Genomic DNA, 21,853 nt, shown 5'->3' on the forward strand with positions numbered 1-21,853 from the left:
ATGTGAAAATAAATCATATATAAAGAGATGATTTATTATCAAGTTATTCATCAAAAGTATTTAAGTTATAGTTTTAAATAATCTTTATTATATATTATTATTATAATATGTAAAGACCTAAATAGAACAAGAAATTAATTACCATAATCCGAACCCGTAATTATTACGACTAATCCTGAGTTACGCTTACGATAAGTATAGTTGATGCATCGGTGGTTTAGTGGTAAAATCCAACGTTGCCATCGTTGGGCCCCGGGTTCGATTCCCGGCCGATGCATTTCATTTTAGAATTGTTTTTTTTTTCATATTTCATAAAAAATGAATATATAAACGAACAAAAAGGGAAAAAAAGGGAAAAAAAAAAATGTTTTTCTGCATTCCATTAAAAAATAAAAGAGAAAAAAAAGAAAAAAATTTTTTTTTTTATTTTTATTCTCCATTAAATATTGCGCTGGGTGCATAGAAGCTGCTTGAAACAATAACATTTATTCCAATGAATATCTAATGAAATAATAAAAGAAAAAGATTAAAGAAGGAAAAAGAAAAAAAAATAATAATAATAATAATAATAAAAGTAAAATATCAATTCATTTATATACTCAACAAGAAGAAAGAGGTGACAAAAATATAAATACATACATACGTATATAATGGGATCTGGCTATGAATATAAGGGCTCAACCAATACCCCTATCTCTTTAAGAAAAAGATCGCTTAGTATCACCGAACCCATCAATGATATAACTACAAAGCATTTATTGGCTGATCCAGGCAACCATCCACCGGAAGAACATTTTAAGCCACGTATGAGTAAATTCAGGTACAAAATCAGAGAAATATTATACCCATTTGTGGTCAATGAATTGCCTGTATTAAATCATTTTCAAAAAACATTTCGTTGCAAGTTTTTAGATGAATATTTTGTCAATACAGCGAATTTAGGTTCCCATACCTTTTATGTGTTGTGTTTACCGATTCCTAGATGGATCGGATTAAGTCGTTACTCAAGAGATCTGGTTTTCATATTGGGCTATTCTATATATGCCAGCGGGTACTGCAAAGATTTATGGTGTTTGCCAAGGCCTAAAAGTCCGCCCATCATTAGAATTACACATAGCGAATATACCACTAAGGAGTATGGTGCACCATCGTCGCATACAGCCAATGCCACTGGTGTGACTTTGTTTCTGTTGTATTTAACATTTGTAGTTTATTACGACGAGACGAATTTTGCGACTAAAATTTTGGTTTCAATTTTGATTTTACTTTATTATTTTACCCTAACTGTTGGGCGTATTTACACTGGCATGCATGGTTTGTTAGACATTGAAAGTGGTGCTATAATTGGCACAGTATGTTTTCTTATAAGGTTACTTTTGAGAGACTATGTTGACAACTACTTGCTAAACAAATGGTGGTTCCCGTTAGTGAGTTGTTTATTCGGGTTTACTTTATTGTTTACGCATGTTGAGCCCGTTGATGTTTGTCCATGCTTTGAAGATAGTGTTGCATTTATTGGGGTTATTGGCGGATTAGATTTTGGCGATTGGTTGTATCCACATATTTTTAAGAGTGCTAATTATGAATTGCCATATAGCTATGGAAATAATATTAAAATAACGTTATTAAGAGTTGCAGTGGGTGTCACGTTAGTTGTGTTATGGAAAAGTGTACTTAGTAAAAAAGTAGTTTATTCTATCTTGAAGTTGTTTATGAAAGATGATAGAAAACCAAAGCCAAAGACCAGTGCTGCGTCTAAAGAATACCAACGCAAAGTTTTGAATTGTCAAGAAGTTAAGCCATTCAAACCATTTCCTAAGATTGAGATTATTGGAAGGTATTTTATTTATGCTGGCATAGCAGTAGCTACAAATATAGTGACACCATTAGCATTCAAATGGTTAGGTATTTATTAAAATCTGTGTAAGTATCCGATTAGGTTAAGCCGGAAGCGAGTCGGACACTATGACTTTTATGTTCGTTTAAAAAATAAAATAAAATAAAATAAAATATTTTTTCTTTTTCTTTTTCTTTTTTTTTTAATTTCATGAAAATCAAATTGAATTTTTGTTATTGTTATTTTTTTTGAACACTGACAAAAACATGCATGATTGTTTATGATTAAGATCTCTCTTTGCTTTTCTACCAGCCATGATGAAATATGTCTTATTTTAATTCCAGTTTATGATTTAATGTAATTTTATTTAATTTTTGCTCGATTATAAACTTGTTTCCAATCCTTCTTTTTCCGACGTTTTATCTTTGATAACACCTCCAAAAATAAATACCAATTTTTTTTATTTTTTTTTTTTTTTTTTGTAGCTTTTTCTTTTTATATATTTTCTATTTTTTTTGCTTTTGCTATTTCTATTTCCTCTTTTTGACTCTGGAATACTTTTTTCTTTTTTTTCTTTTTTTCATTTCTTCTTCTCCCTTCTCTATTCAAACAAAATAAATCAAGAGAAACACACTTAGATACAACTACACAATAGACCATGTCGGATTTTGGAGAAGATGAAATAATTGATTACGAATCGTTGCCATCATCATCACCGGTATCGCACCAATTGATGGCTGGTGCATTTGCAGGTATAATGGAGCATTCTATAATGTTTCCCATCGATGCAATTAAAACAAGAATGCAATCAGAAACACTTGGTGCCAAAGTTAATAACAGTAAGGCTATTATGCAACGCAGCAGTTTATTAAAATCAAGTATAATTAAAACTATAGCATCCATAGCTACCACAGAAGGTTCAATGTCCTTATGGAGGGGTGTACAATCTGTTATACTTGGTGCAGGCCCAGCACACGCAGTTTATTTTGCAACTTACGAAATTGTAAAGGAAAAATTGACAAATAAGTACATTTATAATAATAATAATAATAACAAGGATCAACAATATATGGCGCCTTTAATAACAGGTTTTAGTGGTATGTGTGCTACTGTTGCTGCCGATGCACTAATGAATCCATTCGATACAATTAAACAAAGAATGCAATTAGTTGCCGCATCAAAGGAACAATCCTCTCCATTGGAATCAAATGAAAAATCTTCTAAACTAAATGCTCAAGTAAAACCAAAAAACGACAGAATGCTTAGTGTAGCTTCCAAAATATACAAAAACGAAGGATTCTTAGCATTTTATTACTCATATCCAACTACAATTGCAATGAATATTCCATTTGCAGCACTAAATTTTATAATATATGAATCTACTACTAAATATTTCAATCCTTCAAACACATACAATCCGTGGATACACTGTTTGTGTGGTGGTATCAGTGGTGCCACTTGTGCTGCCATAACCACCCCATTAGACTGTATTAAGACTGTTTTACAAGTACGTGGTAGTGAACAAGTTACTCAACCCGTTTTTAAAGAAGCGGCTACTTTAAAGAAGGCTGCAAGTGCCATATACAAAGTTTTTGGTTGGAAAGGTTTTTGGAGAGGTTTAAAACCAAGAGTTATTAGTAATATCCCGGCCACTGCTCTTTCATGGACTGCTTATGAATGTGCAAAACATTTTTTATATAATAATTCAATTACTAACAACATTTGAATTGTCCAGAATGTGGTTATATATATACGTGTATATATTGAAAAAAGACAGATGGTGTAAAAATAATACTGTTTTTTTTTTTTTTTTTTTTTTTTTTTTTTTTTTTTTTTTTTTGTCGTTTTTTTTTTTGTCGTTTTCCCCCCCCCCCCCCCCCCTTTTTTTTTTTTTTTTTTTTTTTTTAATGATTGATTGAATGAATGAATGAATAAGTAAAGATGATGTTGACTCCCATTGAAACGTGTACATATATATTCATACTATAAATTGTTCATATGTGTTTGAGCGAAAGGATACTAAAAAAAAATTGTAGTTAATTTAAAATAAAAAATTTTTAATGTATATTAGCACAAGTTGAAATAAAAGCTACCTATCTACTCACTAAAGAATCTCTTAATCTTTCTATATCTGTTGTATACTTATACCCTTTTACATCCCAAGTTACTGGATAATTTGGATCTTGAGGCACATATTTCGAATCTACTCCCTCTAAGATATCAACTAATGGTTCGCTTTCTATGCTATTAAGGTTTTGATGGATCATGTCGCTTTGAGTAGTAATGAGATCTTCACTACCAATATTACTTCCCGTATCCGTTCTTATAGTACTACTTTCAATCGAACATATACTATCATATCCCTGATGGTTGCTCGCATATAATAGTTTTTGTTGTTGGTCTCCTACTAGCGATAAAACAGATGAACGATTGTTGTCGATACGGCTGTTATTCTTCGTATCAATCCAATATCTATCTCTTCCGCCGTTAATCACTCTCAATCCCTCAGTAACTCTTGCGTTTCTCAACCTATTGCTTGAATGGCTATTGTTTCTCATTAACCTAACGTTTTCAATGGAATCAAAGTTTTTATAATTATATATTTTCCCTAAAAAAGTAGTTTTAAAATCGTATGCCAAATCTCCTATCCCAAAGCAATCCCTAACTGCAAATTTAAATTTCATTCTACCGCAATTAGGCATTGCTTTGTAGGTGTATGGAGAAAAACTGAAAGCTATTAAATGGCCTACAGAAAATCCAATCATTTCAATACATAAGATGGCATTCTGATATACAAACCCAATATCTTCGGTACCATCAATATCATTACCATTCCAAAATCCAAAATGGTTTAATATTCCAATTAGTGTTCCTTGCCAATAAGAAGCAAAAATAATCAACTTGACACACAAAAATTTGGGCCATGGGTTATGTGCGGCCAAATCACCATATAAGCATTTCCAAAATAATGCCAAGTCATATAAAGATAGTGATGCAGATATGTTATAAAATATAATCAAATAATTTTTTAAAAACACACACCATTCAGCTGTCTTATTACTAGTGTCCGTACCACTAGCAAGTTCCACAATTAGCATCCCTAAACAATAAAAAGGCTTAAACCAAACATATTGTAATATTCCCCTTTTGATATTTAGAAAGGCTTTGGGATCTGATATATCAATCGGTGGCAATAATTTTCCCAAAATAAAAATCGGATGTCGTATTAAAGGTTTATCCCAAGCCAAATCTAGCATGATTTTCCTCTCTCCGCCCAATATTAGTGTTAATAAAGAGAAGAATGTATATATTACAAAGGATTCATAAAACTCTTGTATGGGCGATATCCATAATTTGGCAATTTTTGTGGAAATCAATCCTCCCGAAGAGGGTAGACATGATGAGAACCAACAAGTTACACAAAAAATTGGCACCATAAATTGTATTCTAATAATCAATCTTTGTTCTTGAGGTTTCCGATAGTTCAATAATTGTTGAATTATTGAGTAAAGCGAAATTAATAAACTTAAGGTTGATGCTATGGTACATGCATAATAAACAAAGTTGGGAAGTATGTTAGGTGTTGGTCCCAGTGTTGACATCAAAAAAAAAAAAAAATTCACTGACTACTGTTGTGTTTATTGTATGTGGTAGTTCTTTAAATATACACTAGGACCATTCAGTTACTGTATGCTGGAAATCCAGTGTTGTTATTACAATTATTTTGCTATAAACGATAAAAAAAATAAAAAAAAAAAAAAAGTAAAAAAAAAATAAAAAAAAAATTTAAAAAATTGTGCATTTTTAAGGGGGCATTCTCTTTTTTTTTTTTTTCTTCCTTTTTTAATGGTTAATAACTAATTATCATCTTTATACTTGTAATTAATTAAATATTTACAAGACTTGTAACTAAAAATATACAAGTGGTTATGTATATATAAATATAGGGATCTTTCTGTTCTAATTTTCCCAATGCGTCATTACGTTTCAGATTTTTACACTAATTTTGCTAATGTCTCTGATTTTCTCTGTAACTTACGCTCCAGTTTCTCTCTCCTTTCCTTTTTCTTCAATTCTTTCAAAGCATATCTATCTAATTGCTTATTTGTATCATTATTATCGTTACTATTTACATTGTCATCTTGACCTTCCGTAGCGGTAGCATTTTTCTTTGGCGTTAGTTTTATATACATAGACTTTTCTGGAACCCCAATGATGATAGGCCTATTTGAATATTCATCAACCATTAATAATAACTCCTCGATAGTCTTTTTTCTCAACTTCAATTCCTTGTTACTAATTTTGCCAAAATACGGTTCCTTATTAGCATTCTCTTCCTCATCATGATTCTTTCCACTTGCATCTAGATAATCAAATTTAGATAGCCATTTATTTGAATTCAGATGATCTCGTGTATCTAAATATAAGGTAACTTTGAAGCCTTTTTTCAATTGAGTCAAAATTTCATGTTTCTTTTGTTTATGTAAATCCAATTCGGATATTTGCCATGAAATTTTAATTTGTTTCAATCCATTCTCTTCACTATTATTAGCATTGGAAGCGGTACCATTGGAAGTTAACAATCTGCTCATACCAGCACCAAGTCTGTTTGGGGAAATGGCACCAGAAGCAAGTAATTCCTCAGACTTTTTGACAGCCAATGCGTCAGAATAGTTTTTTAACGCTATTTTCCTTTCAACATTTTTTACCATGGGTATACCAGTGCCTTTGGCTTCATCTTTGAAAATATTTACAATGGAAAATCCAACCTCATCTAAATTAACACCTTTGGCAAAAATCCGTATATTTGTATCAACTATTTTATTAGTTTCTGGGTCAATAACTTTGATAGCACCATTTGGACTAGCTTTAAATATGTTTTTCAATACCCAATTTGCTGCTTCTTGTGCTCTTTCGGTGCCAGTACTCCATTTGACTGTGATCCTTTTTGCTTTTTTAGCATTGTATTTTTTATTGTTGTTGTTATATGAGTTTTTTTTATCTTTGTTATTGTTATTATATTTAATTTTATTATCCCTAACATTGTTCTTAGTAGAGGCAGTATTCCCAAGGTTAAATAAAATGGAATTAGCAAAATTTAACGATGAATCGCTGTAATAGCATTTTGTCGTTGAATTAATAGTCTTTAATAGTACTCGATGTCTTAAAATTGCAGTATAATTCTTTAGTGCAAACGTAAGAAACATAATTTTTTTTTAATATACTTCTTTACTTAGCATTTACATTTAGTTATAAAAGGTGATAATTCCCCACTATTTATTAAAAGAAATATATATATATTATAATAATGTGTTTGACTTTTGTTTAGATATTTGAAACTTTAAAAGAAAAGAAAAAGAAAAGAAAAATAAATAAATAAATAAATTCACCATACGTAATCCGAGATAGGTACGCTATTCCTACTGTTCGGACTTTAGTTATATTTGTATATACATTTCAAGAATTAATAACAGTAAAAATATAATCAAGGAAGAAATAAATGGAAATTATAATTATTAATATAAACATAAATAAGTTGTGTACTATACGCAGAATAATTAAATCTAACAAAAAAAAAAAAAAAATGCACAACTAGTATCACCATTAATAATATGGCGAATGGTAATAAACATGACAGTAAATAATAATCTACAGAAAACAAAACAAAATAAAATAACTTTATTCAATCAATTCCATCTTTTTTCTTTTTTTTCTTATGTTTTTAAATCCCTTATAGAAAGTCCCCACCAAAAATAAAGGAAAGAAATAGAAAAAAAAAAAAAGAAATAAAAAAAAACAAAAGTTAAAAAACTTTCATTTTTCCATCATAAATCAACACCAATAACCATAGCTAATAAAGCCATTCTAACAAACAATCCATACCTCATTTGTCTAAAGTAAGCAGCACGATGATCATAATCAACTTCTTCTCTAATCTCATTAACACGAGGTAATGGATGCATGACAATCATATTTTGTTTAGCATGGGATAAAATCTTGTTATCAACAATATAAGTATCCTTTAGACGTTCGTATTCTTCTGGTTTCTCAAATCTTTCTTGTTGGACTCTAGTGCAGTACAAAACATCACTCTTAGAAATAATTTCCTCCGTTAAAATGTTACTGACAATACCCAATTTACCAGCATCGCTCAATTCCTTTGTTAAAGCACTTGGCAACTGTAGTTCCTTAGGAGAAACCAAATTAATTCTAACTTGATAATGTTGCAACAAACGACATAAAGAGTGAACCGGTCTACCAAATTTTAAATCTCCCATAAAAGTAACAGTAATACCATTAACAGTACCTAGTTCCTCACGAATGGTAAACAAGTCCAAGAAAGCCTGACTTGGGTGTTCACGAGACCCATTCCCACCATTAAGAATAGGAACTGGAGAATACTTAGCAGCAATATGAGCAGACATCTCATCTGGATGACGTAAAACAATAGCATCACAGTAAGAAGCCAAGGTCCTGATTGTATCTTGTAAAGTTTCACCCTTCTTAACAGAAGAAGCAGAAGTGTTAATGTTAACAGTTCTACCACCTAAACGTTCCATAGCAGCAATAAAAGAAGATGAAGTACGGGTTGAAGGTTCATAAAATATAGTTGTCAAAAGACGACCTTTCATCACATCCAAGACACCCTCTCTTTCAACAGCAGATCTCAATTCTTGGGCAACAGCAAACAAAGCATGGAAATCAGAACGCTTAAATTGATTAACCGACAAAATGTTTCTATTCAAAAATGGATTATTACTGCGGATCAATTGCTGGATCACGCCTGGAGCAGCCAATTCTTTTGGTGGTCTCGAGGACATTAACTTCTGTTCTAAAGGTGGTTCTTCCTCATCTATAGCAAGTTCATCAACACTTTCGGAGCTCAACACAGAGTAGCGTCTTTCATTGGAAAAAGAAAACCTTTTTCTGTTTCCAGAACTTGGTGCCTGCACAATGTCAGAAGAAAATCTCCTTCCATCATTTGTAGAGGCAACGGCTGCGGCTGCAGCTGCAGTGGATGCCATTAACAACTTACCACTAGGCTCAGGGGAAAACAAGTCTCCGCTTAAAACAACGGTCTCCTCATTACTCAAAACACGCTCAACACCGCCGGTCAACCCACCTTTGGTGTAGGGTGACCATCTCTTGACAGATCTAAATGTGAAATCTAAATCTAACTCAACTTCACTCTTTTGATCCGGAATATTAAATATTTTGCATGGATTATCATGCAAACGTAAAACAATATCATCAACTGTTAACCTACCATCTGTAACAGCGGATAACAACAATGGCAAAGCTTCTTTAATGCCTAAACCGGTAGAAACTTCGTTGCAGGTGACTGTGGCAATGATTGCTGGCAAAGAACCAACGGAGAAACAGTCAATGGCACTCAAGTTATTCCAAAAGTACTTTTGGTCCTCTTCATCCGGTAAGCACGCAGCTTCTGGATACTCATCCCTAGAAATAAACAAAGAATGAATATTAACGTCACAGGTAACTTGTGTTTGTTTCTCTTTGACAGTTTGAATTAAAGCCAAGTCCTCCTTGTTAGAAACACCGGTAATATGAATAGATCTGTTTTGCAAAGAAGCTAACAATAAAACAGAGGCCAAATCGGCAGTTTTAGCATCCGAAATGACCTGTTTATTGGCTGGCCAGTTTTTCAAATGCTCAGAGATTAATCCCACCTTCCCAGACAATTCTCTGGATGGCAAAAACAACCCGTTGACCTTTGGAGCACAGGATGCAATATCATCAACATTGTTCGCAGTAGCAGAAACCAAAAAGGAAAAATCCGTGTAAGCAGAATCGCTGACAACGGAATTACAAACAACCAACGAATGTGAATCATTTACAATTGGACCTTGCGATTTTGAAAGCGGTAAAAATTGTGCATAAGTAAACCCGGCTTCCAACAATAACCTGGTGGTTTCCTTCAGTTCGGCTGGACCTTCAACAGCATTCGAAATATTTGGTACAAATGTAGCAAAGTTAATCAAACCCGGAATAGTAACTGTTCTATGAGAAGTTTGACAATCACGTTCAGAAACGTCCAAGTTCAAATGTCTAGACAAAGCCTCAATCAACAATTTAGCACACTTGACATTGGTAACCAATGGAACAGAGTAATCAACGGCCATACGACGTGTTCTGTAACCCTTGGAAACATATGAAGCGGGACGACGGAATCTATTGGCAGATGGCAAGTTGATATATAAATCAATCATATTTTGAGCCAAATGCTGAGTCAAGGAGTATTCTTTCTTTTCATCTTCATCCTCGTCCAAGACTTCCAAGTATTGAACTGGAACACCATGTTCAGAAATAAAATCAGCAGTACCAGCAGTGGCAAATAATTTGAAACCTAGTTCATACAACTTCTTAACGGATGGTAGCATTTCCTGTTTTTCCTTATAAGAACCAATGGATAACAAAATATTCCTCTTTGGTAATTTGAATCCGGTAGCTAACAAAGATTTCAAATAAGCTTCGTATTTGGAGTGGCCAAAAGCAGCAACTTCACCAGTAGAAGCCATCTCAACCCCCAAAACAGGATCCGCACCAGCCAAACGTGGGAAGGAAAATTGTGGAACCTTAATGGCAACATAATCATCAGGTAATTTCTGAGTTGGATATGGAACAACAGGTAAACCCATAATAACCTTAGTAGCCATTTCGATCAAATTGACACCAACAACTTTGGAGATGAATGGGAAAGAACGAGAGGCACGAACGTTACATTCAATGACCTTGATTTCGTTATTTTTAGCAATAAATTGAATGTTGTAAGGACCAGTAATCTTTAAAGCTTTACCAATTTTGGCAGTAGCAACAACAATTCTACGAACAGTTTCTGGATCCAAATCCTGTGGGGGAACAATCAAAGTAGCATCACCAGAATGAACACCGGCATTTTCAACATGTTCTGAGACAACATGCATAACCAAGTCACCATCTCTAGCAACAGCATCCATTTCAATTTCTTTTGCATTTTCAATATATTTGGTAATAACAACTGGATACTCGCGCGAAACTTCAACAGCTTGGTTCAAATAAGAAGCCAAATCATCCTTAGAATAAACAGTGTTCATAGCAGCACCAGATAAAACGTAAGATGGACGAACCAAAACTGGGTAACCAACATTTTCAGCAAAGGATTCAGCTTCATCAATAGAAGTCAATTCTTTCCAAGCCGGTTGGTCAACACCGATCTGATCCAACATACGAGAAAACTTGTAACGGTTTTCAGCAGAGTCAATCATCTCCGGAGAAGTACCCAAAATCTTCACATTTTCTCTGTGTAAAGACATGGCAATGTTGTTGGAAGTTTGTCCACCCATGGAAATCAAGACACCGGATGAGTTTTCAACTTCGTAAATATCCATAATTCTCTCCAAGTTAATGGTTTCAAAGTACAACCTATCGGCCTCATCGTAGTCAGTGGAAACAGTTTCTGGATTATAGTTGACCATAATCGTCTTGATGTTATTTTTACGCAATGTTCTAACAGCAGTAACTGCACACCAATCAAACTCAACAGATGAACCAATTCTGTAAACACCAGAACCTAAAACCATAACACCATTATCATTAAATTCCAAATCATGCGAGGAAGCGTTATACGTCAAATACAAGTAATTGGTATGGGCTGGAAATTCAGCGGCGACTGTATCAATCTGTTTAACAAATGGTGTAATGCCATGTTCTTTTCTCAAACGACGAATAGCAACTTCGTTGGAATTTAAAAACTTGGCAATTTGCCTATCGTCGAATCCTAACTGCTTGGCTTGTTTTAAAATTGTAGCTGGCAATTTCTCTTTAACCCCATAAGAAGCTAAAATGTTACCAAATTTATTCAAGTTGAAAAGTTTATTTAAAAACCACTTATCAATACGGGTCAACTCCCATACTTTTTCCACAGAGTAGTGTAGTTTAGCAAAAGCGTTAGCAATGGCGAAAATACGTAGATCAGATGGATTTTGCAATTCATGGTCAACGTCAATATCCAAATCAACAGCATTAAAACCCAAATTACTATATTCGGTGGATCTGATAGCCTTTTGCATCGCCTCTTCAAAAGTTCTACCAACGCTCATAACTTCACCCACAGACTTCATAGAAGAAGATAGCAAAGTAGACACTCTGGTGAACTTTTTCAAATCCCATCTTGGCATTTTAACAACACAGTAGTCCAAAGAAGGTTCAAAGCAAGCACATGTAGATTTGGTAACTGCATTCTTGACTTCATTCAATGGTATATTCAAACCCAATTTAGCAGCAATAAAAGCTAACGGATAACCGGTAGCTTTAGAAGCCAAAGCGGAAGAACGCGACAAACGGGCATTAACTTCAATAATACAGTACTCTTTACTAAACGGATTTAAAGCGTACTGAATATTACATTCACCAACAACACCTAAGTGTCTAATGACATTGACGGCAGTAGTTCTCAACATGTTGTAGTCTTCGTCAGACAAAGTCTGGGAAGGAGCAACAACAATGGAGTCACCAGTATGAATACCCAAAGGATCAAAATTTTCCATGTTACAAACGGTAATACAGTTATCATAAGCATCACGAACAACCTCATACTCAATTTCTTTCCAGCCCTTCATGGATCTTTCGACCAAAACCTGAGGAGAAGAAGCAAATGCAACATTGCACAAGTCGATCAATTCTTTTTCGTTTGAAGCAAACCCTGATCCTAAACCACCCAAAGCATAGGCAGCTCTAACAATAACTGGGAAACCAATTTTCTTAACAGCTTCTAAGGCTTCTTCGATATTAGAGGCGGCTTGAGACTTGGCATATTTTTCATTGATTTCATCTAAAGCATTGGCAAATAGCTCACGATCTTCAGTAGTAATGACAGTCTGAATAGGAGTACCCAAAACTTTAACACCCAAGGCTTCGAATTCATCTTTCATCTCGATACCAACAGACAAAGCGGTTTGGCCACCGAAGGTAACATAAATGGCATCTGGGCGCTCATGCAAAATCACTTTTCTAACAAATTCAGCATTGACAGGTAAGAAATAGACTTTGTCTGCCAACCCCTTAGATGTCTGAATTGTGGCAATATTAGGATTAATCAAAATAGTGTAGATACCTTCTTCTTTCAAAGCTTTAATCGCTTGAGAGCCTGAATAATCAAATTCACCAGCCTGACCAATAGATAAACCACCAGAACCCAAAACTAAAACTTTCTTGGCGTTGACTCTTGGATGCATTTTCAAATTATCTTCCAACTTGCCACCAGGGAACTCAACTTGTTTTAATAAACCTTTTGATTGTTTATGCTCCAACACACTGTTAATGAAAACATCAAACAAAAATTCAGTATCTCTTGGACCCGGAGTAGATTCAGGGTGAAATTGGACGGAAAAATATGGTAGTTCAGTGTGATAAATACCTTCATTAGAACCATCGTTGGCATTAACAAATAATGGCTTCCATCCACTAGGTAAAGTGTCAACATTAACAGCGAAACCATGGTTTTGAGAAGTGATGTAACATCTGCCTGAAATTGTAGAAGTACATGGAATGTTATGACCTCTATTACCGAATTTTAACTTCAAAGTAGAAGCCCCAGCAGCACGAGCTAAAAGTTGGTGACCTAAACAGATACCGAAAATTGGAGTCTTGTGTGATTCCAAGGTATGAGATAATCTACTGCTTAACTCGGTTAAAACACTTGGATCACCTGGACCGTTAGAGATAAACAGGCCATCATAGTATTCCTTTGTAAAATCATAATCCCAAGGAACAACTAACAATTCAACACCACGTTTGACAAAACAACGAATTTGGTTATATTTCATACCGACATCAATAGCCAAAATTCTAAGAGTCTTGCCAGTTTGAGGGTTAATTTGTTTTTTTATCTCATCTGGTGGTAAATACAACTGTGGAGTCTTGGTGGAAACGCTGGCAACCAAATTTTGAACGTTTGGATCAACCCAATCAGGAACTTCAAAGCATTTTTGCCATTCACAAGAGGTAGCGAGTGATTTATCAACAACGTTGTTGGCTTCTAAACATAATCTACCCAACATGGAACCCGAATCCCTCAAATGCTTGGTCAAAGCTCTAGTATCCACACCATAAATAGCAGGGATATTTTCTGATTTCAACCATTGGCCCAAAGAAGAGTTAGCCAAGAAATGAGAATAGTATTCGTCAGTATAATGAGCAACCACTAAACCAGCAACATGAATTCTATTACTTTCAAAATATTTAGGTAGTTGTTCAACAATGTCATCCTTTAAGTTACGGTCTGGAACACCATAATTACCAACCAATGGAAATGTAATAACCAATATTTGGCCCTCATAAGATGGGTCTGTAATTGATTCAGGATAACCAACCATACCGGTTTGAAAAACTAATTCACCAGCGCTTGAAACGTCAGCACCAAATGAATAACCTTGTAAAGTAACACCATCTTTTAATTCTAAAGTCATCAAACGATCACCGGTGGTTTCCAATGGTGGGGTAATGGGACCAACGGGTGTAATATCTATAATGCTTGTCATATTTTCTTGTCAGAAATGAAGTTTTTATTTAAGAGAAGTGTTTGATTGGAATATGTACTTTTTCTTTTTTTTTTTTTTTTTTTTTTTCTTTCTAAAAAAATGAAAATTCAATTAAAAAAGCTTAGGAAAAGGGAGTGCGGAGGGAGGGGAGGAGGGGGACCTTTATTTTTGTTGGTGGTTTTTGCGAGGAACAAATCTGTTTTTTTTTTTTTTACTATATTTTTAACAAGTTTATTTGATAAACAAGGTATAAAGGTGCAAGTTACATAAAATTTTAATATAAACGATACTTTTTTTGTATCTTTTGTAAATAAAAACTAAGGAAAGGAATAAAGGGAACAGATACAGAAAAAACTATGTGAGAGAAAGAAAAAAAAAAAGAAAAATTATCTAACGCTTCGATAATATCAAAAGATAGGATTTTTTATAATTTTTTTTTTTCAATCAAGAGTGGAACAGAAGATTCCATTAATCTATTTCAATAAAAAAAATCATCAAGTATTTATACTCTTTTAATTTTTTTTTTTTTTTTTCTTTTCTTTTTTCTTCTCTTTTTTCTTCCCCTTTTTCGAGAATAACGCATTCATCTAATTTGGTTACGGTACTTTGGACATGGAAACAAATAATAGTATAAGTCTGTCCTTAATTAACTTAGAAATACACGTACATTGTTATTAGGCAATATGGCGATTACTTCATCAATTTTCTATCTGGTGTTTTATTGGGATTGCCGCGATTTCCTACGGCCGGTAAATAAAATAAGACAAAAAAAAAAAAAGAAACGTTAAAATGTCCTAAAAAGTACAAAAATAAAGAAAAGAAGACCCACATCTTACTTAAAAAAGGGCATTAGGAGGGCTTTTTTTTTTTAAGGTGAAAGAGTAACAATTCGTTGTAACTTTACATTGTCAGTACTCAGAGGAAATTACTTCACACTTTTTGTTCATAATATGTCCAATTTGTTAGGAGCTTATAATTGTACAAGTATTTTTCCAGTTTCGCAGAGTAAATTTCCCCAGTTTTAAATAACCCCAGGATTATTCTTAATACTTAACTTTTTGGTACCTATTTTCTAATTAAAATTTAAAAATAAAAAAAAACGTATGTTTATTACGCTGCAAAATACACATAAAATAAATAATAATGATATCTATCCTTTTTTTTTTTTTTTTTTTTTTTTTTTTTAATAGTCTATAATGAATGGTTCGTTTTTGTTAACTTAAAAGTAACGTTTTCGCCATTATGTTGGTTCTTCTTATTATTTTCAGATGTATTACTACTACTTTCTGATTCTGCATCTTTCCTAACATGATGTATCTGAGGTAACTCGCCATTAGCAATACTTCTTGATTCAAAGTTCTCATAGTTATTATCATCGTCAATATCCTCTATATTTTGAAAAAAATCATCGTTTCTACTCAATCTTTCCTGCTCGCTATTTTGATGATCTTGATCACTCCATTCCTCGTCGTAATCACCATCATAGCCACTCGTATTATAGTGGTTCAGTCTTTGACCATATGTGCCATTTCTCCTATGCCTGTTAGAGTAGCTGCGGTCACTTTGATCATGGTTTAAATTCTTGGTCGAATTTAAAACGGCGGCACTTGTATGACTAAAATTAGCCCTAAAATTATTACGCTTTCTTTTCAAGTATTCCAAAACAGGATCTCTAGACCTTGTTCTAGCCAAGGAAATTTCCTTGTCATAATTGTTGTTGTTCTCATCGTCAATATACCGATTGTTATAATTAGAGGCAGATCTATTTACAGACATGTTAGTGTGTGTTTTCGAAAAATTATCGCTTAAGGAAGTAGGATTGTTTTTTAATTCTTCTAATCTATCGAATTTTCTTAATTTATCACTGGGCAACATAATAGCACGATCCAATTTATAAGGCAACCCTCTATGTTTCCCTCTGATTAATAATGCTACAATAATCAATTTTCCCAATGTTGAAAATTGTGCAGAAAAAGATTGATTTGAATTAGGATATCCCAAGCTTAATCCAACATTACCATAAGCACTAATCACCTCAAATAAAATCTGCCAAATATTAAAATATGGTTCATTCACATCTTTAATTCTTCTCCCTTCGATAATACATAATAAAAATAGTCCCAAAAAAATAAACCATAAATCAAAAGATAGTTGCTTTCTTAAATGCGCACCAATAAATGATTTTGTGCTCTCTTGATTATGTGCATCCTTGGCAGAATTGGTAGCATCTTCATTACGGTTTTCTTCCGCTTCATCATACTCTTCTGCCTGATCCAAAGTATTTTTGGCGTTCGGTTCTGCATTGGCCATAATTCCCAATGAAGTCTCTTCATAAACATTGGTTCTTCTGATGGAAATGGCTAGTGGCATAACAGAAACATACATCATAACCAAATAGGAAACTTGAACTGCAGGATGAAGTTCATTCAAACTCATTGAAGTGAATCCAGCAGTCCTTGTGGAAACACCTTGGAATAATCCATTTAAAACTCGGTACCAACCATTCCCCAAATTTTTGCCTAAACTGGAACGAAAATCTAAAATTAAAAACATAATCCAATCGAACCCATTTAAAAAAACTAAGGTCAACAGTAACCACCATGTTGGTGCATTGGGAAATAATAAAGTAAAACATCTTCTGGGATGGTCCAATAAAAATCTAAAACTTTCTTTTCTGGGGGATAAATCGGGCGATAATTTATATAATGCCCATATGATCCATCTAAGGGTGATGGGAAATCCGGTATTACCTATAATAATTAAAACTATCATGACAATTAAGATATATGAAGCATGGTTGAACGAACTCATGCTGTCTGGTGTTAAAGTTAATCCCAAATCGGAAAAACTACTCATAGAGGTGAAAAATGCCCACCAAGTAGGGCTAATCGCATCATCTTTTAAAATACGTTGATATTTTCTCGCAGCATTTGTTTTTAAATTATCGATCCAAGGAACAAACATAACAAATGCCAATATATTAAACCCAATGTAATATACCACTAACACTTTACACAATATTTTAATGGAGCTATACTCCACGCCACCCAATTCTTTTTTTTGATCGTCTGATAGACCCACAAAGGTGGAATTACGACCAACAACAAATGCAGGGTTGTTAGTAAAACTATATTTCAATTCTGATCTTGGCAAATAATCTTCTTGAGCATCTTTGGTATCCAGCGATTCCAAATCAATGTATTCGTCATTATTATCATCATCATCATCTTCATCATCTTCATTATCATCATCTTCTTCTTCATCTTCTTCTCCTGTGTCCTCGTTCTCATCATCCTCACTGTTACTATCTTCAGCGTTGTTATTAATCAAATGATGATGTGATGTTAAGGAAGTTAATTGGCGTTTCATTTGGTTTAATGCGTTATGATATTTGTTATCGCCATATCCTCTGTATTTGGTATTAACACTATTTAAATCCATGTTGTTAAAAAAAGGTTGACCATGATTGTAGCTGTTTCGTTTCATCCGTTTTGCTCTTTTCTTTTCTTCCTTCCATTTATAATAAATTTCTCGCTGGAATTCTGGATCTTGAGTTAATAAATCCAGTTCTTCTGGATCAACAAATTGTAAAGTGTTGGATCTTTTGTGTAAACGTATGCCTGTGTTGCCATTGCTACTTCCATGGTCTTGTTCGGTGTTTGTATTAGCCACAGTGGTTGTAGAATGGTTAATTGCTGAAGATGGAAATGCAAGTCCAGTTCTCGCCCTAGATATATCTTGGTTTAAAATAGGGACAGAACTGCCGTGTTCCTTGAGATAATTAGTATCTTCATAATCATACTCTCTGTATTTTGAAGCTCTATCCTCATTTTCATGCTTAACAAAATCAGAATTCTCCCTCGAATGGTTATCTTCATAATTATGGCTAAATATATGGTCGCTGTCACTATTTCTGCCAGTATTTTTATCGGATCCAATAGATAAGACCTTTCTAATAAAACCAAGTTCTTTATTGGTAGTACCGGTATTGTTTGGGGCACTATTTCCATTTTTGGTAATCCTCCGGGTTTGTTTTGGGACATTAAAGTGAATAGTGGGTTCAGCACCATAATTATTAGGTGGCAAGTAGGTACTATTGTTATCTTTATAAGGGGCATTGTTATGTTCGTATTTTTGTAAATGGTGTTCATATTCGCGTATGTTCCCATCAGAAACCAGTTGTTTACCATCGTATGCACTTACGTTATGGTAACCTTTGGAATCATTATCTGTATAGTGATCGTTGGTGTTGTCAGCATGAATATACCCCCCGTTATTCGATTTGTCATTGTGGATTGACTCAATACCATCCCCGTCATTAATATTCTCATTTTGAGAACTTTTGTCCACATTGTCCACATCTTCGTCGGTCCTATAATTATCATTGCCGTCTGATGTGAAAACATCATCTGAATTTAAAACAGTTGAGTCTGAAGTAGCATCATTTGGTCCTCTGATTACTAAAGCAGGCTCGTTAATGTCATCATCGTCATCATCATCTTCGTCGTCATTATCTTCGTCGTCTTCATCATTAGTGGTAGCAACATCAGAATCACTGTTATCAGTGATGCCCTTAACCTTATTACGATTATATTTGTGTTTTTTATTCTGTTTTCTTAACATCGAAATAGATCTGTACATATCTGCTGGGTTTATATCATGACTTTTCCGCCTATGTTTAAATTTCTCGTACATTTTAGGACTATTCGGTAGCTTAGCCTTAAGTTTCTTAGTTGGAAGGGTGGGCATTGTAGGACGATATTTGTTGGGGAATCTAAATGAATTAATCGATGATGCGTTTGACATTGATCTACTCATTCTTGGTCTATTATTGATTTGATTATATCTTTTATTTCTCTTCCGCGGTACTGGTGAATCGGCAAAGGTAATGCCACTTCTTTGATTATTAATGTTATCATTATCGCTGAATTTAATAGCAATTTTATGGTGCAATTTTGAACCATCATCTGGAGTGGCAATATTTTTATCGATATTTGTTTTGTTGGTAAGGTTTTTTCCTGTTTCAACTTCATCCTCATCATCGTTCTCTTCTCTACATACCATTTCCCCTCTAAATAACCTAGCTTGAAAATCATCGTTCGTGTTATCATTGTTATTGGTGGTAGTAAGCTCATTTCTACTGTTGTTGTCATTGGTATTAGCATGAATATTATTAGCATTGTATGTGTTGCGGGTACTTCCTAGTTTTCCGTTTTTTCTATTCGAATTGTGATTTCTAGTTTGTGTTCTTCTTTGACTTGTTCTTATGTTTGAATGCAAAGATATGGGCTGTGTCATAGTATGTGTAAAATATCTATTAAAATGAGTATCTCTTTTATGGTGGCCATCATTAAACCCAAAACCATTATTGTTAATGTTTTTATTTGTCATTTCTCTTTGTAGAATTGTTCTGGTTCTTCTCATCTTAAAATTTTTCTCACTCCAATCCCTAATCCCATCAAAATATCTTTCGAACCAATACAATCTAACAAATGCTAGAGTCGAGTGAATAAAAATTGGAGTAGTTAACAAAGTCACCAGATATATAATAATCTGTTGATACAAACATAAACTTTGAACATCAATAGTATTTAGCCCACCCTGTGATGTAGAACTGGCCGCAAAGACCAAAATATCAATGTATTTATGATTCCTAACGGGATACATTAAAATGGTGCACAATATAGTTAAAGAAATGATGTAAAAATAATGGACGGCAATAAAATTGGGAAATAATAATTTTAGTATAGGATGCAGTATTGTATGCGAATTACTTATAAAATCACGTATTTTACGGCCCAGTGATTTTCGGTACCGTATTTGGTACCTATGTATATGCGAAAAGGTAGGGTTTCTTGATAAAGTTCTAAGCATTGAAGGAGGAGAAACTATGTTGAGATTATACCTTTATCTTATATTGTAATAGATATGTGACAAATAGAGTAATGAGCTGTGACGAAAATTAAACAAGCATAAAAGTCAATATATAATTGGTGACTTTACCTGGTATTTCTTGCCGTTTTATAGTCTACTATTTTCTATTATTAATGATCTTTTCGAATGATGATGGTTATATATGTATGTATGTATGTATATATATATTATATATCTTTTAATTTGTCTATTACGCTTTTTTCTGGGATGGGAGGGAAAAGAAGAAGTTTTTTGTTTTTTTTTTTCAATGCTGTAGAAATCACATTAAGGAAAAAAAATGTAACAAATAAAATATTAAAAAAAGAAAAAAAAAAAAAAAAAAAATAAGCCCAGTCATACATTGTTTTAACTGTAATACTCAACTGCGTCGAAATTTTCTGCTTAGTTACTTTCTAATAAAAAGTAATAATATATGTTGCTTACCTCCACTGCCTCCTCTTAATGGGTAAATTAACAACTTGTGATCTACTGCTATTTATGGAACTTATTGCTAATTAGAAATTAACTAATTATTAGACTTGAATGTCCCTTTAATATGTGTTTTTTCTTGTCTCTTTATTTTTAGACTAATACTTAGTAGTAAGTAGCTTGCATATCAATTTTAATCATCTATATATATATTTGAATATTCTTGTTATACGTTTAAGAAGCTTATCAAGTTTAATTGACTGCTAACAATAATGGGTTTTAATTAGGGTAATGGAATATTCATTCTAGTTATATATTTATTGATAACAATATTCTATGTTGTATAGGATCTTGAACTACATTTTATAGCAGATAACCCTTTTTGTTTAAGCAAGAAAATAACGGTAAGTAGTGATATTTTATTTTATGATTAGAATATTTCTTTACAAATCAAACTTTCAACCGCTTTCTATTGAGAATATGGAAAATAAAAATGGAAGCAATTTAAAAAGTTCTGTTTAGGCTAAGATTTCTTTAAAAAGAAAAGGAAAGGAGAAAAGAAAAATGTATACTCAAGATTATGATTATTCATGGATTATATATACGTAACTTACTTGGTTGTATACAAAAGAAACTTAGAGAAAAAGAAAAAAAAGTTATTATTTTATTTGGGGTTTTTCATTAGTAAAAGTATCTTTTAGGGTGCTTTAACTTACTTAAACCCAATTGTGAGGAATCCAAGCTGCCTTTACACACATGTATGTTTATGAGAGTTGAGACTTACAACTTTTATAAAATGTTGACAACAAGTAATAGCAAACGCCTATGTGTACTGCAAAGCCACGCTATTGTGTTATTTTTATGCGTATTTTCTGTTGAAAAAGATCAGAATTTTTTTTTCTTTTTTTCTTGTTAAAAAAAAAAAATAAGTTTAAAATTTTCTTGGCAAAAATAATATTAAAAAAAACTGCCTGTAAAATTTTTGTTTTCTCAGCCTAAAAAAAAAAAATAAAAATAAAAATAAAAATAAATATACTATATTAACTTATACAAATAAACAGATACATATAAAAATAAATGAATTGAATTAATAACACAACAAAGTAGAATAAAGTGTGATTTAAAAAAAAAAAAA

General features: G+C 33.1%; 6 protein-coding genes and 1 non-coding gene across 7 annotated transcripts; 3 read left to right on the forward strand and 4 right to left on the reverse strand.

Moving 5' to 3' along the window:
- Positions 1-206: 206 nt before the first annotated feature.
- Positions 207-277, forward strand: SCDLUD_002625. The gene has a single exon. It is a non-coding gene; the product is annotated as a tRNA-Gly (tRNA).
- A 373-nt stretch (positions 278-650) lies between these two features.
- SCDLUD_002626 (phosphatase PAP2 family protein) lies at positions 651-1,916 on the forward strand (the record flags this gene model as incomplete). The annotated part of the gene is made up of 2 exons (XM_046077329.1): positions 651-1,352; positions 1,473-1,916. The coding sequence occupies 2 exons, from the start codon at positions 651-653 to the stop codon at positions 1,914-1,916; spliced, it is 1,146 nt and encodes a 381-aa protein (XP_045935076.1).
- Positions 1,917-2,495: 579 nt separating this feature from the next.
- Positions 2,496-3,563, forward strand: SCDLUD_002627 (uncharacterized protein; the record flags this gene model as incomplete). Its single annotated transcript, XM_046077330.1, has 1 exon — positions 2,496-3,563. The coding sequence occupies one exon, from the start codon at positions 2,496-2,498 to the stop codon at positions 3,561-3,563; it is 1,068 nt and encodes a 355-aa protein (XP_045935077.1).
- A 367-nt stretch (positions 3,564-3,930) lies between these two features.
- Positions 3,931-5,439, reverse strand: HFL1 (Hfl1p; the record flags this gene model as incomplete). The annotated part of the gene is made up of 1 exon (XM_046081449.1): positions 3,931-5,439. The coding sequence occupies one exon, from the start codon at positions 5,437-5,439 to the stop codon at positions 3,931-3,933; it is 1,509 nt and encodes a 502-aa protein (XP_045935078.1).
- Positions 5,440-5,832: 393 nt separating this feature from the next.
- On the reverse strand, positions 5,833-7,044 carry AIM23 (Aim23p; the record flags this gene model as incomplete). Its single annotated transcript, XM_046077331.1, has 1 exon — positions 5,833-7,044. The coding sequence occupies one exon, from the start codon at positions 7,042-7,044 to the stop codon at positions 5,833-5,835; it is 1,212 nt and encodes a 403-aa protein (XP_045935079.1).
- A 618-nt stretch (positions 7,045-7,662) lies between these two features.
- Positions 7,663-14,376, reverse strand: URA2 (bifunctional carbamoylphosphate synthetase/aspartate transcarbamylase; the record flags this gene model as incomplete). The annotated part of the gene is made up of 1 exon (XM_046077332.1): positions 7,663-14,376. One exon carries the CDS (start codon positions 14,374-14,376, stop codon positions 7,663-7,665), a length of 6,714 nt encoding a protein of 2,237 aa, XP_045935080.1.
- A 1,191-nt stretch (positions 14,377-15,567) lies between these two features.
- TRK1 (Trk1p) lies at positions 15,568-20,250 on the reverse strand (the record flags this gene model as incomplete). Its single annotated transcript, XM_046081462.1, has 1 exon — positions 15,568-20,250. The coding sequence occupies one exon, from the start codon at positions 20,248-20,250 to the stop codon at positions 15,568-15,570; it is 4,683 nt and encodes a 1,560-aa protein (XP_045935081.1).
- Between the last annotated feature and the right edge of the window lie 1,603 nt (positions 20,251-21,853).

This window comes from Saccharomycodes ludwigii, chromosome III (genome assembly GCF_020623625.1).
Source record: "Saccharomycodes ludwigii strain NBRC 1722 chromosome III, whole genome shotgun sequence".
NCBI lineage: Eukaryota > Fungi > Ascomycota > Saccharomycetes > Saccharomycodales > Saccharomycodaceae > Saccharomycodes > Saccharomycodes ludwigii.